A 21,301-nucleotide genomic window follows, 5' to 3' on the forward strand; every position below is an offset into this window, starting at 1 on the left:
AGAAGGTGCAGCTGCCTACTCCTAGCTCTAGAGTGAGGCCACCAGGCTCCCCGTGAGACAGACACAACCTGCAACCAGGCTTTCAGTGTTGGGAGGGCAGCCTCGCAGGGGAGCTGAGCAGAACTTTGACGGGAAGATGTCAGGCTGGACACAGTGGAGAACAGGAAAGAGGGAGGGAAACCATGGGTGGGGGCAGGGGGAGAATCACGCGCGTGAAAGAGCATCCCAGGTCAGGGGTGATCTTGCTGGGGCCGAGGGGGCATCTGGGGTAGGGCCAGGCCTTCTGCAGAGGCCCCAGGCCCCACCTTTGAGATCGAGGTTTCGGGCGCCATTGGAGTGCTGAGTGACAGTGCGGGAGTCGATCTGGAGCGTGTGCACGTTGCCGGGGTCCCTGGACACCACCACGTTGTGCCACTGGTTGTCATTGACTGGTTTGTCAGAGTTCCCCTTCATCAAGGACGGGCCATTCCCCAGGTCAAACACGTAGTGGATGTACCTGCCCCACAGTAGGGAGGAGACACTGGGTCAAGGTGGGGGCCGATGCTGGGAAGGCGGGGAAAGGAGGAGCTATAGCTGCGGTGGGGCTGGGAGCTGTAAGCAGAAGGGGTGGAGAGGGAGACCTCATAGTGGAGGGACCCAAGCCAACAACACGAGGACTCTGGTGTGAGGTCCCGTCATGGGTGGATGCGGGCAGGGAAGGCCACAGAGGACCTGGCTCCAGGGGCAGGCTCAGAAGAGAAGCTGGTGGGGGGAGATATCTGTGAGGGCAGCAGGGTCCTCTGGGGGCAGGGACAGAGCTGCTCTAGGGCGGGGACCTCTCAGGCAAGAGAGGCCAGAGGGACACAGCCCTGTCTTCTGCCTGAGCCAGGACAGCGAATAGAGGACAGATATGACTGGGAAATCCCTGGCAAGGAAGTAATGGGGGCGGGGGTGTCACCAGGGTGGAGGACAGGGTGCTGCTTCTCCATCTTGGCTAGTGGGGGGCGGACCTGAACCTTGACCTGTGGTCTGGGGGATTGGACATCTCAGCCAGTGGCTGGGGGAGCTGCATCTTGGTCATGGCGGGTGGGGGGGAACCACGTCCTTGACAGCGGTGTAGTGCCCAGCACCTCACCCCTTGACCAGCTCGATGACAATGAAGTCGTTGCCATTGCCCGAGTTGAACAGGAGGAGCCCGTCGGGGGCTGTAGTCTTGAACTGGAAGAAGAGGTGCATGGAGGCGTAGGCTTGGAGCGTGGCGAGTGCCAGGTAACTGCTGCGACTCTTGAAGGTGACGGGGTCAGCCACGATGGCACGCAGGCCAAAGCGAGCATTGAGCTCACAGTAGGTGATGTCGCCGTCCTTGCACTGGTCCATGTAGGGCTGGCCATTGAACACCAGCCCGCTCAGGTGCCCGATGAAGTTGGAGGGCACCACAGAGATGAAACGCCGCTCCGTCATGATGCCTGTCTCAATGTTGTGGAACTCCAGCCGCGTGTGAGCTCCTGCCATCTGTCCTGCTCGGGACAGGAGACAGAGATGGGGACGTGGTTTTGGAGCCCAGATCGTAGGATCATTGGGTCCCCAGGAGCCTCCCCTCCACTCAAGGGCCACATGGGAGAGACACTGGCAAACCCTCACAGGTGGGTGCTGGCAGCAAGCACGGCTCCTGGGTCTGGGGGAGTTGCGGGACTCTTTAGGCCAGGGCCGACAGGCTTGCGGGGCAAAGCTGCCTGCGGGGAGTTGAAATGGTCCCTGGGGTCCAGGAGCCCATGATATACCAACGGCACTGGCAGCTTGCCAGAATGCTGCCCCAGGTAGTGGTCACCAAGAATGGGGCCGCAGACCACCTACCCTCCACGGTCACGTTGTCCACTGACAGCTGCAGGCTCTTGCCACGCCGCACCACCCTCACCGTGTGCCACTCATTGTCATTGAGCTTGTGCCCCGCAAAGAGCGTCTCGGGGCCTTTACCTGCGGCACCAAGGGGGGAGTGAGCATGGTACCTCCACCCGCTCGCATTTGGCTTCATGTACCACCCTGGGCACACAGAGCCTCACCACTGCACGCACCTATGCACACAGGTACACACACCCACACACACAGAGCTTTACACACCCAGTCATAAACACAGACATGCTCAGTCTTGCCACACTTCGCGCAACATCCAAGGGTGCTGTTCGAAAAGAATACGGCGTGAATGGCGCGGTGCCTCTGGAGCTGTGCCCTGAGACTCTGCACGCAGAGACTCACACCTGCACCAACATACTCCTCCCCACATCTCCTAAGGACCTTCAGTCGTCAGTGTGTGTAGCCAGCAGCTAAAGTCCCAGCATATGTACATAGGCCTAAAACTTCCAAAACTACTGAGCCTTACCACGCACCCAAATGTGAATGTGCACCCACAGACTCACTGCTGGCAGTGAAAACACACAGACACACAGCTCCCCCATCCAGAGGAACCCAACGTGACCTTTCTGCACATGCCTAGTTAATTCCACACACCCAGACACGCAATCATATACACAGCACATCCAGCCTGGCCAGAGAGCAGAATGTTTCTTAGGAATTAGGGCCATTTATTCAGGACCTGGATTAACCACTCCCAAGACTAAAAACGTGTAGCTTTAGAATGGTGCTGCAGTCCATTTGCAGCACCCCCAGGTTACACCTGGGCCCCCCAGTGCTATTGCCAGCAGGGACAGGGTTCACCATGCATGCGCACACACGTGCCAAACACACACCAGAGCCACGGTACGTACACACCCTCTCTGCCTGTGGCTGCCACGTCCCTGTGCTCTTACATGACCTCAGGGCACACCATGCAGACACTCTCAGAGACAGAGCATTGAATCCAGGCACACTGGGGTGCTCAGAATTGTCCACACCCGCTCTCCATCTCACCCCTGCTGCGAGCCTCACTGTCACCTCTGAGAGAGCCCCCCTTTGGCAGAATCTCGCCCCCCACCCCAAACAGGGGCTGTGGGGGTTGAGCTTTGAAGCCCTGGCCAAGCTCACCTCCTGCTCGCCTCCGCCCTCATCTTCTTTCCTGTGTGCCCCGCCCTCCCCCTTGTGGCCACCTCTGGAGGTGCAGCAGGATGTCCCAGCCCCTCTCCGGCTCCCTCCAGCCATCCTGCTGTAGGTGCCACCAGGCCTTTGCCCCACCCCCCAGAGGATGTGAGGTGACTTGAAGTTTCTGGGCCTTCCTTCTCCCGGTCCCGGTGAACATGCTGACCCGGACCCTCCACCAGCTGCCCCTGGGTCAGCTTCCTTGGGCTCATTCTGCCCTCCACGACCGTACCACCCTCACCCCCACCACTCCAGCTCCCCTCTCCACACCCACTGCCCAAGCCCCACACAAGCTATCCATGAAACCTTCTCCTCCCCCACCATCCCTCCCCAAATCCCAGAGTCCAGAATCCCAGGCCCCCTGGGGCTCTGCAGAAGAAGAGGGAAGCCACTTACTGGGTGCGCAGCCGACGCGCAGGCAGTCTGGGGGGGCCATGGGGCGGGCAGAGGGGGAGGGGAGACAAAAAGGCAGAACAAGTTTTTTTTGTTTGTTTTTTTTTTTTTACATCCTTCACAGGGAGGGGTATCTGCGGGCAGGGGTTCCCCCCAGGGCCACTTTCTGGGGACCACGCGTGCTCAGGTGCCTTCTCCCCTTCCTCAGTTGGACCCCTCTCCCTCCTTCCCCCAAGAGGGCTCCAACCCTCCCCAGAGCTGGGAGGCGGGGCAGCCAGGTGATGGGAAGAAGGTTTACATCTCCCTTCTTAGAGGGGCCCAGGCCTCTCATGTCTGAGGGAGATGGGCACCTTGGGAATCCCAGTCGTACAGGGGATCAGTGAGGGGGACTGAGGGTTTGACCAACCCGACATCTCCCCACCTCTGAGAGGGAGATGGGCGGGGAGGGCCAGAGCCCCTGCACCCCCTGCTCTGGGACAACTCCCTGCTCAGAGCCCAGGCTGTGACACATCACCCCGTGCCCTCTGGGCTCTGAGCTAAACGGAGGAGTCTGCCCCAGGGCCCCCTTCCCGTGGCCACACACCTCCCAAAGTCCCAGGGGGCTAGCACCACCCCTACAGGAACCTTCTTGCTACCCTTCCTAACCTGGAGGATGCCAGGCTGTCCTTGGGGACCAGGGTGGTCCTTCACCCTGAAGAGGAACTAGTATTAATCCGTTTTCCTAGGGGAGGGCCAGGGGCTCACAGATGAAGACACCGAGGCCCCCAGTGTATTACTCCTGAGGACTTCGGGGACAAGAAGTTACCATAGGCAAAGTCTCCTGCCCCTTCCCCAGCCCCAGCATTCCTATCCGGCAACTCCAGGCTCGGAGGGCCCCATGGGCTCCGAAAGCACACTGTCTACACAGAGCTGCAGCCCGGAGCCCCAGGGCCTCTGGCCACACCCCTGGTGGGATACATTACCCACCCCATGTGAGTCAGCCAGCCTTGCCGAGGAAATAGAGCACTAGCGTCCTGTGAAACTGGGGCTTAGGGCCCTTTGGACGCCTGTCCTGCTCCATCAGACCCAGACAGCTTGGGGCTGCAGAAGGTCCTGCAGGAAGAGGCAGAAACGCTGGGTCCAAATCTCATCATGTGACTGCGGGCAAATCTCTTCTCTCCCTGTGAGCTGAGGGGCTTGAACAAGAGGATCCTAAGCTGGGAGAAAGAAAAGGTGTCCACTGGGCTGGCCCTTGCCTCTCAGACAGGGGCAAGTTCCAGGCCTCTGTTAACAGCAATATCCTGCCATCCCGTGGCTCCTCCCGGAACAGGCTCTGCCCACAAGGCCCAGGAGGCAAAGAGGGGTGGGGGAACCTGGCATCCCCTGGGCCCTGAAGGTTCCTGCAGCGGAGGTGAAAGATTCCCCTGTGGCTCTGGGGGCATGGGCCCCTCGGGCAGTACAGCTGAGCCCCACACGCGTTGTCAACCACAGCAGAAGAGTGGGGGGAGCAGCCGGGACCTTGAGCCACAGGCTGGCACCAAGGGAGAGGCAGAGGGAGGTCAAGGGGCAGATACAGGGGCAAGTCGGAAGTCATAGGGAGAGGAAGGAAGTGGAGAGGATGCGGAGAGAAAAGAGGAAGAAAGGGCGAGCAGAGGGAAGGAGGAGCTGGACAGAGCGGGAAGGGGAGGATGTCTGGGTGAGGGCAGGGGTGCCAGGCCTGGAGTCAGGTCACGGGGGCTCTCTCAGGGCCAGCAGAGTCTTCACCAATGAAGGGTACAAAAAAGAAAAAAGGGGGCTGGAAAGGCAGGCCGATCCCCTGTTGGAGAAGAGGTCTAGAGAGGAGCACAGTTCTTCCCCTCCCCAGCAGGGGAGCACCAGGAAGGGGGGGGTCCATCTGTCCAGAGAAGAGGTGTCAGCTCCAGGCCCACCCCCTTGCAGTGACCCCACCCGCAGGAGCCACTACTCCAGTGGGGCTTGAGAGGAGCAAACTCCCCTTGAAGATGGGCCCCCAGGAAGCAGGCAGCACCATCCCAGGGGAAAGCCAGGAACTGTGAGTAAGTGGGAGAAACTGCCCTCTGGTGCCCACACCCACGCAGAGTGCAGCTCAGGGAGCTTTAACTGCTGATCTGTTGACTAGAAACCTACGCCTCACGTTCGGCAAGCGGACAGAAGCGATTGGTTTGCAGAGACCCACCAAGGTCCTGGCAGGACATGGAGACCAGGGTGATGGTATGAATGTGTGATAAGACTGGTGGGAAAAAGTCATCTGCATGGAAAGGAGCTCAGGAAAAGAAGCCAGGCTTCTCTTTCTGTGACCCACCTGCCCCCCACCCAGGCCCCAAGGACTGGAGGTGGGGGAGAGAGAACAGAGGCTCCAATGCAAGGAGCCTCCGGAGCCCGCTGGCTGGAGTCTTGGAGGTGATACCGCAGAGTGGCAGCATGCACTCCGGCGCAGCCCTCCTTCACAGCCATCTCCCCAGCAGCCCAGCCTCAGAAGGAGCTCAAGACCTACTGAACAGCGCCCCCATGGGAACAAGGCACCGTCTCACGGTCCCAGAGATTAAAGGGCTTTGGAACGTAATGTGCATTTAGCCTGGCTTACAACACAAATGAGAGTCAGGCTTGCTCTGTACAGCTTGAGAGGGCAGAACTAGGTCCACAAGTAGGAATTTCAGAAAGGGAAGCTTCCACCAGGGAAGAACCACCCAGAGATTAGAATCACTGAGGTGGCCATCTCAGAGATGGGATGCTCCTGACACGGGAGGCATCTGAACAGAGGTGGAGAGCCTCCCATTGGTGGGGGAAGGCACAGAGGATGCACCCACGGGGGCGGGCTGAACGAGGTGCCTTCTGAGGGCCCCTCCAGCTTGGAGATTCTTCAGTTACAATGCGCCGTTCATGTCATCCTCACTAGGAACTGGGATTGCCAAAGGGCACACCTAGAGAAAGGCAACTCCAGGGGGGTGATGAGGGACAGGCCAGGCTGGGCACTGGCCCCAGAGGCCACGCCCAAGGTAGAAGGAACCCAGGAACCCAGGTCACACTGGAACAGGGTGAAGAATCCAGGGACTCTACGGTCCTCTAAGGACAGAGACCAATCACCCTGCTCAGGGCCCGTAGACAGCAGAGCTCCGGGAACTGGCTCAGCGTTGGCGTACGTGGTGGAGGCCGGGGCCGGGGCAGGAGGCACAACCGGCTTCTCTGGCACCTCTGCCTGGTTGGAGGCAGCAGCCTCAGGCCTTCTCGGCCCTCTCCAGCCCAGCAAACACCCAGGCGCCTGAGGCTGGCACTGAGCTCCTCCTCCCACCATATGGCCAGGGGCAGCTCCGCTCTCTTCAGGACGAAGTCTGCGTCATTCCAGTGAGCCCCTGACATGCTGCACAGCTGCCTGTGGGAGCGTGGCTTCCCTCACTACAGGATGGGACCACGAGGCCAAAGACGAAGCCCGCCGGGCTCCTCTCCATCCTCCAGCAGCAAGTCCAGACCAGGACCGGGGCCTCGGTGGAGCAGGCCCTGGGTAGCAAGCAGGATGGGGATCAGAATGGGGCTCCTGAGGTGGGGCCAGCTTGGGTCATGCAATGTGGAAGCAAGTCCCAGGCCTGGCTCTAAGCTTAGGTCCGTGTCCCAGTACGATTTCCCTTCCAGTCGGCTGGGTCTGTCTTTATGTGTGTGGCTTGCATCTATATAACGTCTTCACTTCCACTATTCCATTTGAGCCTCAAAACCACCACAGAAAGGAGGCAGAGTGAGGATCCGTATCCTCACTTTACAGACAAAAAAACAGAGGCTCAGAGAGGGGAAATGACTTACCCAGCAGTCTAGGAGACCAGGGCTAGAACCCAGATCTTCTGGCCCCAGGCCCAGTGCTCTTCCCATCATAGCCTGAGGCTGGTGGCTGGGTGTGGACCACCTGTGTGCTTCACACAGAGGTCACACGCCTCCCTGTACACACATCACTTGGTGTCTGTGGACAGATGTGTCTGCAACAAGCATTTGGTCACGGCTTGTCATGAGCCGTTAGAAATGGCATCTCTGTGGATGGAGGCGGGCACAGCAGGCAGCGAGAGATGTGTGAGGACTGTCCTGCTGGCCACCTTGTTCCTTAACTTCTAAATACTTATGTGGCACAGACAGAAAAGCATATCCATGGGAAGGAGAGGGTAGATCCTGAGGGTGAAAGGTCCCGAGGGTCCCCCAGAGGGCACTGTCCTGGCCAAGGCTGCTGCCTCCTGTCGAACCTGAAGGAACCCACGCTTCTTCACAGGGAAACTAAGACAGTCCAAATGAGGAAGAAGCATCTGCTTTCCCTGCAAATAGAAGGCCCCAGATTCCCCCTGCAGTGTTCCCACCAAGTACAGAGCCACGTGCTTACCACACCGAGAACACATGCCAGGGTGAAGGGGTACCTCACCCTGGGTACACAAACCTGGGCAAGTCTGAGAACCGCAGGGCCACGCACGGGGTCCTGGGCTGGCGCCTTCCTCCTGTGACCGTTTCAGGGGTGCCAGAGGCCGCTGTACAGACCCGTGGAGCGCTGGCCAAAGGGTGTCTCCTATCCCGCTTCCCACTGCCACCCACCCCCCACCCACTCTGTAGGCTGTGATTGCGGTCAGAAGCTGAGCTTCAGGGAACCCTAAAGTCCCCCACCTCCGGGGCCCTGGCCGCCTGCACACCTCCCCACCTCCAGCCCCCACCTCACTCGGCAAATCTTTGTCCTAGGAGTACAAAGGCCAGGTGGCCAAAAGGGGAAAGGACACAGTATAAATTTATTAGCGAGGTAATGGGTCCCCAAAAGGCCACAGTCTGTCCCCCAAATGCCCTGGAGACCAATGTTAAGATAGACTCCAGATAAATATTTAAAGCTCAAAGCTCCGTGTTCTCTCCAGTTGAGCATTCTAACCTGCTCAGTAGAGCCCAAGTTCTCCTCCAGGCCCAGGACACAAGAAGCAACCCCAGGGGCCTGAACTTCCCACATGACAGGCCCTTGGGTGCTACACTTCTATACGCTCAAAGGCTAGCCTGAAAGGGACAGATGTGACCCCAGCCTGGGCAGCTTAGGCCCTCTAGCTTCCAGGGTTCCCCTGACTGAAAGCTCCATGATGGTGGGACCTCACCTTAGTCACTACTGTAGCCCCAGGTTCAGAACACACTGGCACTAAGAAGGTGTCCCATAAATGTCAGCTGAATGAGTAGCCCTGCTGTTTTCCTTCTGACCCTGCCCACAAGAGCTGAAGCCTACGGAGAGTCCAACAGGTCTCACGGTCCCACCACATGGATGCCCCAGGGACTGCCAGGTGAAGTGGAGCTGTGCCTCCTCTGGGCAGGGGCAGAGGCATCGAGCCTTCAGGTGGCAAGGGCCCCTGATGTCCCTCCACCCCCCAGCTCTGTCAGAGGCAATGAGGAAAGCACCAAACCTCGGGGCAAATGGCCTGCGTTTGAGTCTGGGGTCTTCCCTGACCATCACTATAGCTTTGTGATGCTGGACAGGTCAGTAGATGGATTTCACAATCTATAAAACAGGGGCAGCTATGGGGACTCACATGTGAAAGCAGACAAGGGGAAGATGACATGTCCCCTTGTGCATCTCACACACACACACACACACACACACACACACACACACACACACACACACGGCTCTCTAAACGCAGAGCAGACGAGGGCGGCTGTGTGAGGGCTGGGTCCTCCTGTCTCCGGATCTGCCACTGCACTGAGCTTGGGCTGAGCACCAGTCGGTGTCTGCGATGCTTCACGAATGAATGAACCAACGTATGAGCAAGTGGATGAGCCGACAACCAGGAACAAGCTACGTCCTTACGTGTGCACGCGCAGAACAGATGCCTCCGAGACCCAGGAGCGCCCCGGGAGGGTGGCTGTCACAGCCCAGACACATTCGGGGTCCCCCTCCCCACAGTGCCGCAGCGCGAGGCATCGCCCTACGCTGTGCATCCTCTCTGGGACGAAGTTCTCAGGGGCTCTGACCAGGGCTGGCGCCTCCCCACCACCAATCTCTCACTGGCACCACCACCAACTTCTCCAGACAGAGGGGGTGTGGGTGAGAGGCAAGGTCGGGGAAGGGGCCAGGGGCGCGGGCAGGGCGGTTACCGAGGTTGACGGTGAGCTTCATCTGGCCCCCGTCCAGCTCCAGGCGCAGGGTGTCAGCTGACTCCCTGGAGGTGGTGGCCATCATGAGCCCGTAGGCCCGCTGAGACATGAAGCGCAGAGACACGTCCTCCGCCTCCGTGTGCATGGCGTTGGGCAGCATGATCTTCATGTACATGGAGCCATCGTAGCTCAGGACCGTGGCCTCTGCCCCAGGAGTGGGGGGAGGGAGAAGGGGGGAACAGGCAGAGGTCAGTGGAGGGAGAGAGAAGACCCAGAGAATCAGTGCAGGGATGGCAGGCCCAGGGCTGGTCTACGAGGGGCACAGGGATGGGCAGGGGGCACCGGGATGACAGCCAGCCTCACCTCTCTCACAGACCCGCCCCAGAAAGCCGGTCCCGACGCAGTCACAGACGAAGCGGTTCCAGCCCTCTCGACAGACGCCGCCATTGCGGCAAGGGGCGGAGTTACACTGCTTCAGCGTCTCCCGGGAGCAGAAGGGGGCGACGCCCACAGCCGCCTGCGCCTCAGCCAGGCCCCGGAGGTCTCGGCTACGCCCGTCTATGAAGAGGTCCCGCACGCAACCCACGTAGCCAGCCCGGAGCGCCGCCGTCCACACCTCTGGGGGCAGGGGCAGGTCCACCCGCCCGCCTTCAGGTAGGCCGCCCAGGTACAGCTCGCTCTCCAGGTCCAGAATCTCGCTCTCCCCGGTGGCTAAGAATGGCGTGCTGCGGCTGTTCACCGAGATGGAGCCTGCAGATGGAGAAAGAGTGGGCTTCAGTGGGGAGGGCAGGACAGAGAGACCCCACAGGCCAGAAAAGGATGTCCTGCCCTCACACCGCAGGCAGCCCTGGGCTGCAGACACTGCTTGACAAAGGTGCCAAGTTCAGGAACCAGTGTGAACCAGCCCCAGCCCAGCTGCAGCGTGCAGTGGGCCTCTGTCCGGACTCCTCCTTCCCACCAGAGCAAGTCCTCAGAGGATGTACAGGAGGTGGACGCGCCCCCAAAGGGCTGGATCCTTCACATGTCCTTCCCCCAGCCAGCCCCTTAGACCAGGAGTCAGAGGCAGAGACCCCCAAGGAAGCTGAAAGGCTTGAATCCAAAGGGTTTCCCCCACTAACATTTATTGAGCTTTAATGACTATATTTCCAGGCACTTAGCCCATCATGTATATCATATCTCTTAAGTCTCACGGTAACCCTATGAAATTGGTCCTTTACGATCCCACTTTGAAATGGCAGATGCGGCTTAGAGAGACTGGGGAAGCTGCCCAAAGTGCCGCAGCGAGTAAGGACCAGAGCCAAAGTACCACCCACATGGCAGGACCCCAGAACCTGCATCTCCCACCCCCCGACCTGGAGAGATAGTCAGGCTGATCAGCTCCTGGAGCCTGTGAGACAGGACGGCAGCCAGGAAAGGGAAACCAAGCATGGAGCTTCTGTGTTGTAAGAGTTCTTTGGATGGAGCGGCTGGTTATCTTAGAAAAAGGATTTGGGATCAGGTGCGAGCTTCAAAGCCTTTCCTGAGATCTCAAGAAACCAAAACCTATACGTTAGAAGCCTTATTCCGTTCGTAATTTTTATTCCATACATTCTCCTCCCGCTCTCCTTTCTCAAGTTTGGAAGAATTCTTTAAAAGATAAAAATAAAAAGTCTGCCTATCTCAGAGGGGCTAATAGAGAGAGGTAAGGATGGTTTGATCCACGCTAGGCCTGATCGGGCAGAGATCGGGGGTGGGGAGTGGTAAGAGACAGCATGGGCACCAAGCGTGGAGTGGCAGGAGCAGGACCAGGGCCTCCTCTGCACACTTGGCTCCGCACCTGGAGCATGTGCTCCTCTGTGCAAACCCTTCCCTGCACCAGAGAGGCCCTTCCCCTGGGCCCCATTTTAACACCATGGTCCCTGGCTTGTCCTCCCCGACAAGGTGTCCGATCCCCACTGCTCCTCCCGGCCCCCCAAACGTGGCCCCCAATCACCCACACTTCTATTTGTAGCAGGTTCCCCAGGTGCTTCCACCCACCCCCTGTGGGGCCTCCTGGACACGGACACCACCCAACTGGACTCTCCACAGACGAACAGAATATGAAAGAAGGAAGGGGGTGGAAGGCTATGGTGGGGAAAGGGTGTACAATGGAGAGTCAGCAAAAGGAAAGGAAAGTGAATATAGGTCTTCTTTCAAGGTGACTCTAAAACATGGGAAGGGAACAAACCAAGTGTCCCACGACAGATGGGTAGATAAACAAAAGGTGGTCTATCCATATAACGGAACGTTATTCAGCTGTGAAACAGGAAGGAAATGCCATCACATGCTACAACGTGGATGAACCCTGGGGACGTTATGCTAAGTGACATAAGCCACACACAAAAGGACAAATATTGTGTGATTCCACGTACAGGAGGTCCCTAGAGTAGGCAATTCATAGACAGAAAGTGGGATGGTGGTAAACGGGCTGGGGGACGGGGAGTTAGTATTTATGTGGACAGAATTTCAGTTTGGGAAGATGAAAACATTCTGGAGATGGAGGGTGGGGATAGTTACACAACAATGTAAATGCCCTTAATGCCACTGAACGGTGCACTTAAACATGATTAAAATGGTAAATTTTATGTTATGTATAAATTACCACAATAAAATTTAGAAACATGGGGAAGGTCAAAGAGAGCTTTGTGGGAGTGACTGTCCCAAGTCTGTGCTGGTGTACACGAACAAATGTGGGCCATCAGAAATGGTCGGGGCTTCCCTGGCGGCACAGTGGTTGAGAGTCCGCCTGCCGACGCAGGGGACGCGGGTTCGTGCCCCGGTCCGGGAGGATCCCACATGCCGCAAAGCGGCTGGGCCCGTGAGCCATGGTCACTGAGCCTGCGCGTCCGGAGCCTGCACTCCGCAACGGGAGAGGCCACAGCAGTGAGAGGCCCGCGTACTGCTAAAAAAAAAAAAAAAGAGCTGGTCAAAGTGACCCAAGGACTAGCCAGGGCTGGTGTGTGGGCTCTGGAGATCGAGCGAGGCTAAGGAGACCACTTCCTGAAGACAGAGAAGAGCGGAAGGCCCTGGGGTTCTATGCAAGACCTGAGCAGATTTCCAACCTAGAGAGTTACAGATCCCCTGTGTGGAAACCCTGGGAGGCAACAAGTTCTCTGTGAAGACTCCCTGGTACCATCATGACACAAAACAAGGGGACGAAGCCATTTACCGCAAAGCCTGGGGAAGCCTCATTTCCCTGAGGAAAGGAGAGGAAGAAACAAGCAAGCCCACGAGAGGCCAACACCTCCGGGAGCCATGGCAGCCCCTTCCTCCCTGTGTGTGCGGGGACGCTCACTCCACCCAGACATGAAGCCCCATGCAGCGACAGCTGGGGGAGCATGAAAATTTAGCTGACGTTGATAAGAGCTTAAATTGGATAATGTGTCAGTTCTCATTTATATCAATTCTTTCTCTTATGTCCAGCAAGATGGAGAAGAGTAAAGAGAAATAGGCAGAAAACAGAAAGAGGATGGGAAAGGAAGACTGAAAAAGAAGAGCGGAGGAGGGGTGGCAAGAAGCAGCAGACGATTCAAGAACAGCACCTGCCCGGCCCCAGTGCCCTCCGCCTCGCTGCTTTACTGTGCAAGAACCTCACCACGCGGAGCGTGGTGTTTACTGTCTGTGTCTCCCCACTGGAACACGAGCTCCTGGACAGCCAAGACTCCAGCTCAGCACTGCCCCATCCCAGCACCCTGGACAGCGCCTGGCGCACAGTAGGTGCTTGCTAAATATTTAAGTGAGTTAATAAAGAAGTTTGAATGAATCTAGATAGAAGGGAGGCAAGGTTGGGAAGTTTTTTTAAGAAAACAAGATAGGGACTTCCTGGTGGTCCAGTGGTTAAGAATCTGCCTTCCAGTGCAGGGGACGCGAGTTTGATCCCCGCTCAGAGAACTAAGATCCCACACGCCACAGGGCAACTAAGCCCGTGTACCACAACTACAGAGCCCATGCACCTTGGAGCCCACACGCCACAACTAGAGAGAAGCATGCACACAGCAAATAAGACCCGACGCGGCCAAAAATAAATAAATGTTTTAAAAAGACAGAGAGAGAGAGAACGGGATAACCACTGTGTTACACAGTGCACTAACGCTTTTACAGGTGTTCTCTTGATTTTCCCTCCTGAGCACCCAGTTTAATGATCCTTTTATAAAGAAGGAAACTGAGGCTGCAGGGGGTTGAGGGACGGCCTAGAGTCACACACGCAGGAAGTGGGAGCATGAGGTGTGTGCCCGGGTCCGACTGACTCCATTCTTTCCACCAAGGCACCACGCAACAGGAACAACAGAGGGGCTGGGAGGGCCAGGGGAGGGCGGGAGGAGAACAGCCAAAGAGACCGTCAGGGTGGGTGGAGAGGGGCGGGCAGGGGAAAGGGGAAGGTCCAGAGGCCTCTGACCTTTGCGCCCGTCCCTCTGGAAGTCCACATGGCACCACTCGCCGTCGTTGACCTTGCGGCTGGACGCCCGCAGCTTGATGCCCCCAGACCCCATGTCCAGCAGAAGGTAGAGGTAGCCGTCCAACAGCTCCATGGCAAAGTAGTCAGCCCGCGGGGCAGCACCGTGGCTGCCGGCCCCAGCCCCGGCCCGCCGGCCCTGGCTGAAGAGCAGCAGCCCGTTGGGCTCAGTGGTGCGGAAGTCTAGCGAGATCGAGCCGGTGCGCTTGGCGCTCCAGTGGGGCAGCGCCACAAAGGCCTCAGGGCTCTCGAAGGTCACAGGGTCCAGGGCAGCCACATCCTCACAGCGGAAAGACAGGTCCCCCTGCAGCTTCATCTTGGGGTCTCCTTCCTTTGCCAGGCGGGACAGCTCCAGCTTGAAGTCATTATTCTTATACACCACCTGCAGCGAGGGGTGGGGGTGGGATGAAGAAGAGGAAGCAGTTTAGGGCCTGGCCACTCCTGCCCAGTGGCATGGGCCCCTGCCACCCAGCCCCGGGGCCCCACTCCACACCCCAGACCGTTGTTCTAGAACTGCACGAGCAGAGGCTGTGAACAGCACCTCCCTTGCCCCACTTATTTCTCTGTCCTGTCTCCCTGCCCAGCACAAGCACGGCGGCCCTCGGGGCTACTGAATTGCAGTTCGTAATAACCGCAGGACAATCGCCACTGACGTTTGGTTGACATTTATGCTCTCATCTGCTCCTCACAGCCGCCTTGAGAAGTAGGTACTGACCACTCGTTTTACAGACGAGGAAACTAAGAGTCAGACAGGTCAAGGGACCTGGCCAAGGTCATGGAGCTAGTGAGTGGGCCTTAAACACAGGTCTTTAGTGTTCACGTCCACCACTCTTGCCTCTGTACACAGCTGCCTCGAGGGTCCTCCGAGAGGACGGGGGCCTTTGGGGCTCAAGGAGGCAAGAGAGAAGCCGGAGTCAATGGGCCTTAGGTTTTGAAGAGAGATCTCCCACCACTGACCAGAAGGAACAGAGGCCCCAGGCAGCTGGCCGGTCAGACCGAATCACACTGCAGACAGGGTTCCCGGGCTACCCCTGGCCCCCTCCTGGCCCTACTCACATCCTTGAGGCAGCCCATGAAGTTGTTGCTGACGGGCGAGCCCGGCAGGTCTGCCGTGTTGGGGCTGCCCCCAATGTAGAAGAAGTCGTCAGAGCCCAGCATGGTGTAATCCTCCTGCGTGTAGCCTGTGGTGGTCAGGATCCCGTCCACGGAGATGGTCACCTGCCCAGCCCAGGGAGGGAGGGGGAGAGACAAGGAGACAACCGGCATCAACCCCCTGGGAAGAGCCTCGGGCTGGGCAAGGGAGGGGCCGGGGGGCAGCAGGGGAGGGGGACCCCCCCATTTTTATGTCTGCTTGTCTCAGAGGAGGAACAGTGGGGGTGTGGGGGGGAAGTGGGGGAAGGAGGCAGCACAAGATTTGATGGTTTCAGGGTGGGCTAAGGCCCAGCGCGGCAGGCAGAGGCCTGAAGCGCGCTCGAAGTGCTCACTGTGAACAGCACCAAGAAGTGGCTCTGGACGGGAGTGGGAGCTTTGGGAGGGGCCCCAGCAGGGCAGGATGCAAGTGGCGCCCTCGATTCTCTCCTCTTGAAGGGGTCTCTGGACCCCCATGTGACTTCAGAGCATCTTTCATAAACAAGGCAGAGAACACCCATTCTCCTGGGGTGCTGGTGGCTTGGACCCCCCCTGCAGCTCTCCCTGCAGGGCGTGGAGGAGTCCTTTCAATCTTAGCCAGGAGGGAGGTGGACAACAGCAAGGGCATGAGGAACAGGAACCCAGATACTCCTGGGGAGACTTGGAACTTCCTGGGGGACACATAGCACCCTTCAGGGCTGATTCCCACCAGCACCCCCCTAACTGGTCCTAGCCCCCTTGCTGAGTCTGTCTCTTTACTCTCCAAGTCACTTCCTTGTCCCCCAAGGAGAGGGCAGCCGTTGGCCTATTCATCAGTCTGTCTGATTCATTCACCACCACCGTCATCGGGGCCAGAGTAAGGAACAGAGGGGGACAGGCTAACCTCATGTTACCTTGACCCTGGGCTGAGAAGTCAGGTAAGAAAGCAAGATGGGTAGGGATGGGGGCATACCTGGTGCTCTGAGGAGGTGAAAGGGGCTCAGTAGTGGCCTGGAGAAGGCTGAAGTGACCTTGGGGGGCAGTGACAATACAGGGAACTCCTGATTCCCTGCTCCCCAGACAAATGTCCACCTAAGCCCTGAAAAGTCTAGCTGTAGGAGCATCCCACACCCAGCCAGGTTGTGGGGAAGAGCCGAGGCCAGGGGACCATAAGCCCCCGCTCTCTGGAGGCTGTGGATTAGGACGGTCAGGCTCCTGCAGCGGTGATCAGGAAGCTGACTCGCGGTGAACCCGACACTGTGCTTCTGCAGGCCACAGCTCACCCCAATCCCACACTCCAAGCATGCCTCAGCACCCCCTTTTTGGGCCAAGTCTGGAGACTGGGGCCTTCTAATCGCAGCCCGTGATGTCCTCCCCACATCAGTCCATACCCACATGCCACCAGCCATCTTCCAGTGACTGGTCGCCAGGGTTCCACTGTTGCAGGGCCGCAGAGTGGGTGTTAGGAACACCTAAGGGACATGGGCAGAATGGGGCCAAGGGGAACGTCCCTCACAGGCCCCTCGAGTCCCCCTCATGCTGGGCTGGAGCCTCACAGTGAGAGGGGAGGGGCCGAAGGGGCCCCCTCCTGGGAGCCATCAAATCTTGTGCTGGGGGGACTAGGTTCAAGGACAGAGGTAAGGGGGCGTCTTTGTGGAAGCGGGCACTTTGAAGCTTTTGAGTCTTGTTTTGAGGGGAGGGTTCGTCATTATTGTTTATTTCTTCTTCCCTCCACCCTACCCGAGGCTAGGAAGTGGAGATCTGGGTGGAAAAGGGAAGGGTCAAAGTATTAGTCACAAAAACATGCAGACAAGATTAGAACAGGCAGAAGGGGGCTGGAGAAAGGGCAGAAGGGGGCTGGGACACAGAGATGGGGGTAAGACAGGGAGGCAGGGGGAAGGGGCCTCCATACTGCCCTCCGTCTCCACTCCCGGGGCTGCACTGAGAGACCAGGAATTGGGCCACTATTAGTTCCTGAGCCTGTGTCTGGTCACCCCAGCTAGAGAGTCAGCTCCTGAAGGCCAGGCCCCTGGCCTGATGTGTCCTTGTAACCCTACTAATCCCAGCACAGTCCAGGGGACACGTCTCCATCATTAAAATGAATGTCAAGTCACCTTGTGACCCAGGGCCACACTTGGCTCTCACTTGCCTGTGTCCCATCTATGAACCCAGCGCCTCGGGGGCCTTTGGTGGACAGAATCTCAGTCCTCCAAGACTGCTCTGATGGGATGACCCTGCTCCTGTGCATGAGGAGGGCCCTCCCAGCCCCAAAGCTCCCCCAGAAGAGGCTCTTCCTCGCTCTATATATACGTCGGCCTACCAGCAGCCTGAGCCACTCAGGTGTCTTCCCTCCCCAGCCCCAGAGGCCAGGGCACCAGCTACCGGCATCTTCCTCACCCTATGGGCCCTCTTCCGCCAGTCCATTCAGCCAGCTCACCTGCCTTCGCCCTCAGAGTTAGAAGGACCTGACTTGGGGGGGACCCTCCTCAACTCCCCTCCAGACTGGGCACAGATCTGACCTTGCCCGCCATGGCTTTACGCAAATCACCACCACGTGGTGCCCCTATTGGGAAAGGGCTGACTTAATCCCTTTTGTATCTGTCCCTATTTTAGAGCCACCCCGGCCCAGGGGGTGGGGAGAGGGTAGCAGGAGGCAGGGTAACACAGGGTGCACAGAGGAAGGGGGGGTGGTCAGCCTGGGGGTGGGGGAAGAAGAGAGAGAAAGGGGGAGACGGGCACTGGGTAGAAAGGAAGCCAAGGGTCGGGGGAATGGAGGAAGGTCTCTGGGGAAGGCAAGGAGGGAGATGACTGAGATTAGTAAAACCCAACTGTTCCCTCAGACAAATCAAAGTCCAGACACAAAAATGGCAGGTTCGTTAGTAAAAGCAGGAAACAGGGGAATAATTCCCCCGGTCCCCCTCCACCCCAGGGGTTCATGATGCCCCTGCCCCCCAACCCCCCCGCGCAGCTTCTGGAAGGGGTGGGGACGGCAGGGGAAGAGGGCAGAGCGGGGGCATGCGACACAGAACAGCCACCACAGCTAGGACGCGTGCAGGTTAGAGGGCCAGGGTGGGGGGCCTGGCCCATCAGGACAGGCGAGAGAAAGGCAGCCACAGGTGGGAAGGCATGCGGGACCGGGGGGCATTGGGAAGAGCCGAGATGGAGGCGAAAGAGCTGTAGGGGTGCAGGAAGGAGAAGCTTCCTTTCAACGGAGGAAGGGAGAGGAGCCACCACTAGAACAGAGACATGTACAGATTGAGAAAGAAAGGGATGGGACATTAGACTCAGACCTTCCTCCCCAGAGGGTGACCCAGACACTCATTCCCACCACCCATTCACCACTGATCACTGATCGCCGACCCCAGACACGCCTGCTCACACACCACGTCTTACTGAAGGCAGTGGGAGGGAGTCTTGACAGGCTCATTTCCAAGCAGAATCCTTTTTTGTCATCAGAACCACGGCTAGCACCCCAAGACACAGCAGGTACCCTGCACCCAACCCACACCAATCCACGCAACACAGACAGGCTGGGCCCTGAGTGGGGCTGAGTAGGACAAGAGGAACGAGCCACAGCTCTGCCCTGGAAGAGCCACGGCCAGCCAGGGATGAGGGGAAGGAGCCAGGAGACTCAGGAGCCCAGCGCCCAACCCCCGCTGTTCCCCGGGCACGGGGCGGGTGGCTAGAGGTGGCTGCAGGGGGCAGCCTATGACCTGGGTGGGCTCTTAACCCTCCCTACTGGCCCCACCTCTCTTCTGCTCTGCTCTGCTCTGCTCCTCTCCCCCTTAGGCAGGCTGCTAGGACGTGAAACCAGGTCTTGGCCACAAATCCACTCGGGCATTCCATGCCCACCGCACACCTGGAGGAAAGGCTATGAAAGAGGAAAATACCCCTCTGACATCATCCAGAGCCTTTCCCAGCTCCCTGCTACCATCACAGGGTTGCTGACCTTCCTGGGAGGGGGATTATTTGGGGGAGAATAAGACTGTTTTTAACCTGTAGGTAGGCTAGATGGGCTTTGGGGAGTCATGACACCCCTTGGCATTGTATGCAAACGGCTTCAATGGGCTTCTTTCTCCTGCGAGAGTCCACTGCTGCCACCAAATTCTCAGAAGGTTCCTGAGCCAAAGACGGGTAAGGACAACTAGTCTAGGAAGAAGGTCCTGGCCTGCCCTTAGGACTGTGGACGTGGGAGCATGAGGGCATGAGGACGGAGGACAGCCGAGGGAGCGTGTGCAGCCCTGTTACATGTTTGAGTTTAGCCATCTGCTTGGGGTGGGGAGAAGCTGCAGAGAGAAACAGGTTGGAAAGACACACCAGGAAGATGACCTAACCAGCAGTGATAGCCCCACGGTGAATCCTGATGACTGGATTTAATAAAGTTTGGGAACAGAAACTTCATGTCACAAATCCTGAGTTCTCCTGTGGCTTTTACCATCTTCCAGAACAATCTCACTTTACATCTCTGACTCTCATCTGTAAAAGGGGTTTAACAACTTCCATCACTCCTGCTTCTCCCAGGCTTACTATGAGGATCAAATGAGATCAATAAAGTGAAACCACTGAACTCTTCCACTACTTGCTATATGACCCCAGGCCTTCTTGGGCCTCAGTTTCCCCATCTGTTAACTGGGAATAATCTCTGCCTGCTGCCTGCAATCTAGGCATTCATCGAGTTTAAATGATAGTCAAAAGATGAGAGCTATTTAGAAGAAGCAAAGCCTCCAGTGTCACGAGCAGAGAACACTTCTTTCAGCCTGACCACACCTGACCCAAACCTCTCCACTGGTTGGCCTTTTTGATCCGGATCCACCCTCTCCCCCAAGGAGGAATACTCAAATAACAAAAAGAGTCCATATAAAGAAGTTAGTAAAAATAAATACAAAACCAACCAGAGTCCAGCCGAGGAATGCCCGGGAATCAGAGCAGGTTGAACCCTGTCTCTTTGGGTGCCCGGTTGTCTGACTCCATTCTTGGCTGAAAGTGCTGATCCCTGGAACAGGTATCTGAGGGTTTATGAGGCAACTCAGGCCACCCATGGGCACCAGCTCTGGTTGTCAAGCAGTGATGCTCATGCTAGAAAGCGTGGACTTTGGAGACTTAGAAATTCACAGGGACTTTCCTGGCAAGGTCTGAAACCAGACAGGGTTGTTTGCTTCTTGACCAACTTAACCAAGTCATTCCATCCTCCCCAGGCCCGATTCCTGGGGCATTCTGGGGTTTCATGTAGTTATTTTGGGACTGATTCCCAAGCAAGGACGGTAATAGGATCTCCAATGGGGCCAGATATGCTGTATTCTCCAGGGTTTGCTATGAGAAGGGAATTGCTTCTTTACAAAACTTCCCTGCTCTGGAAACACGGAGATCATCAGTTAACATCTCATAAAGCTTAATAAAATTATAATTCCCTTTACAGAATACACACGCTTTCACTTCCATTCCCCTTCCTGATCTTCACACTGACCCCATGACATAGGCAATGCAGGTATATCAGCAGCTCATTTGGTAGCTGAGAAAACAGCTTTAGCCCCAGTTCACACAGTTTTTAACTGAACTGAGACTAGAAGGAAGGGGAGGTCTGTAGGGCCCTGATTCTCAGATGGTATCCCCAGGGGTTGGCTTTATCTTGCCTCCCTTCTGTCCCTGAAGTCACAGTTCAGCTGTCTAGTGAAGCTCTGTAAAGAAAGAGTTCTAAATGCCCAGCTCCTAACAGGTACTCAGTGGCCTGGCCTGAGGTGTGGACAGCAGTGAACTCCTAGCAGCAGCAGCTGGAGAACAAGGCCCGTGGAGGAGCCGTGCTGGGACCACCACATGGCTCCACCTAAACACTGGGACGACAGAGTGGCCAAATGAGGTCTTGGACTGGGGAGGGCTAGGCTGGCCGTGGCCACGGGCACTAGCTCAGGACAGGGCAAAGGACGGGACCACCACAGGTCTGTGGGTGCAGGGAAACACAGACCTGCAAGAGTATCAGGACAGGCCAGATGTGGCCTCAGAGGTACATCCTCCTGGGGAGGTGGGGGAGCCACTCAGACAGGAAGCCTCGGCTCTCATGCTTCCCTCCTCTGCAGCCAGGCAGCTACGCAGACCTGGGAGGCTGGGAAGGCCAGGCAGCTGCCCCAAGCAGCGTGGGCCCCGTGGGAGCAGACACGTCCAACTGCAGGGTCCCCAGCCTGGTGCTCAGTCACTCTGCATTAT

At 57.6% G+C, this 21,301-nt stretch overlaps 1 protein-coding gene across 10 annotated transcripts in view; it reads right to left on the reverse strand.

Moving 5' to 3' along the window:
• Window positions 1–21,301, reverse strand: part of NRXN2 (neurexin 2) — a 99,699-nt gene that overhangs the window by 44,715 nt on the left and 33,683 nt on the right. For 8 of the 10 annotated variants that reach the window (XM_060019165.1, XM_060019167.1, XM_060019164.1 and 5 more), the window contains 8 exons: window positions 15,053–15,214; window positions 13,940–14,378; window positions 9,889–10,275; window positions 9,526–9,729; window positions 3,445–3,471; window positions 1,834–1,953; window positions 1,115–1,496; window positions 306–496 (listed from right to left, as the gene is read on the reverse strand). In XM_060019165.1, coding sequence (XP_059875148.1) covers window positions 306–496; window positions 1,115–1,496; window positions 1,834–1,953; window positions 3,445–3,471; window positions 9,526–9,729; window positions 9,889–10,275; window positions 13,940–14,378; window positions 15,053–15,214 — 1,912 coding nt within the window. The remainder of the gene's footprint in view (window positions 1–305; window positions 497–1,114; window positions 1,497–1,833; window positions 1,954–3,444; window positions 3,472–9,525; window positions 9,730–9,888; window positions 10,276–13,939; window positions 14,379–15,052; window positions 15,215–21,301) is intronic. The other 2 variants (XM_060019162.1, XM_069540966.1) reach the window with 1 other exon arrangement.

Source organism: Delphinus delphis, chromosome 8, assembly GCF_949987515.2.
Source record: "Delphinus delphis chromosome 8, mDelDel1.2, whole genome shotgun sequence".
In the NCBI taxonomy this organism is placed as follows: Eukaryota; Metazoa; Chordata; class Mammalia; order Artiodactyla; family Delphinidae; genus Delphinus; species Delphinus delphis.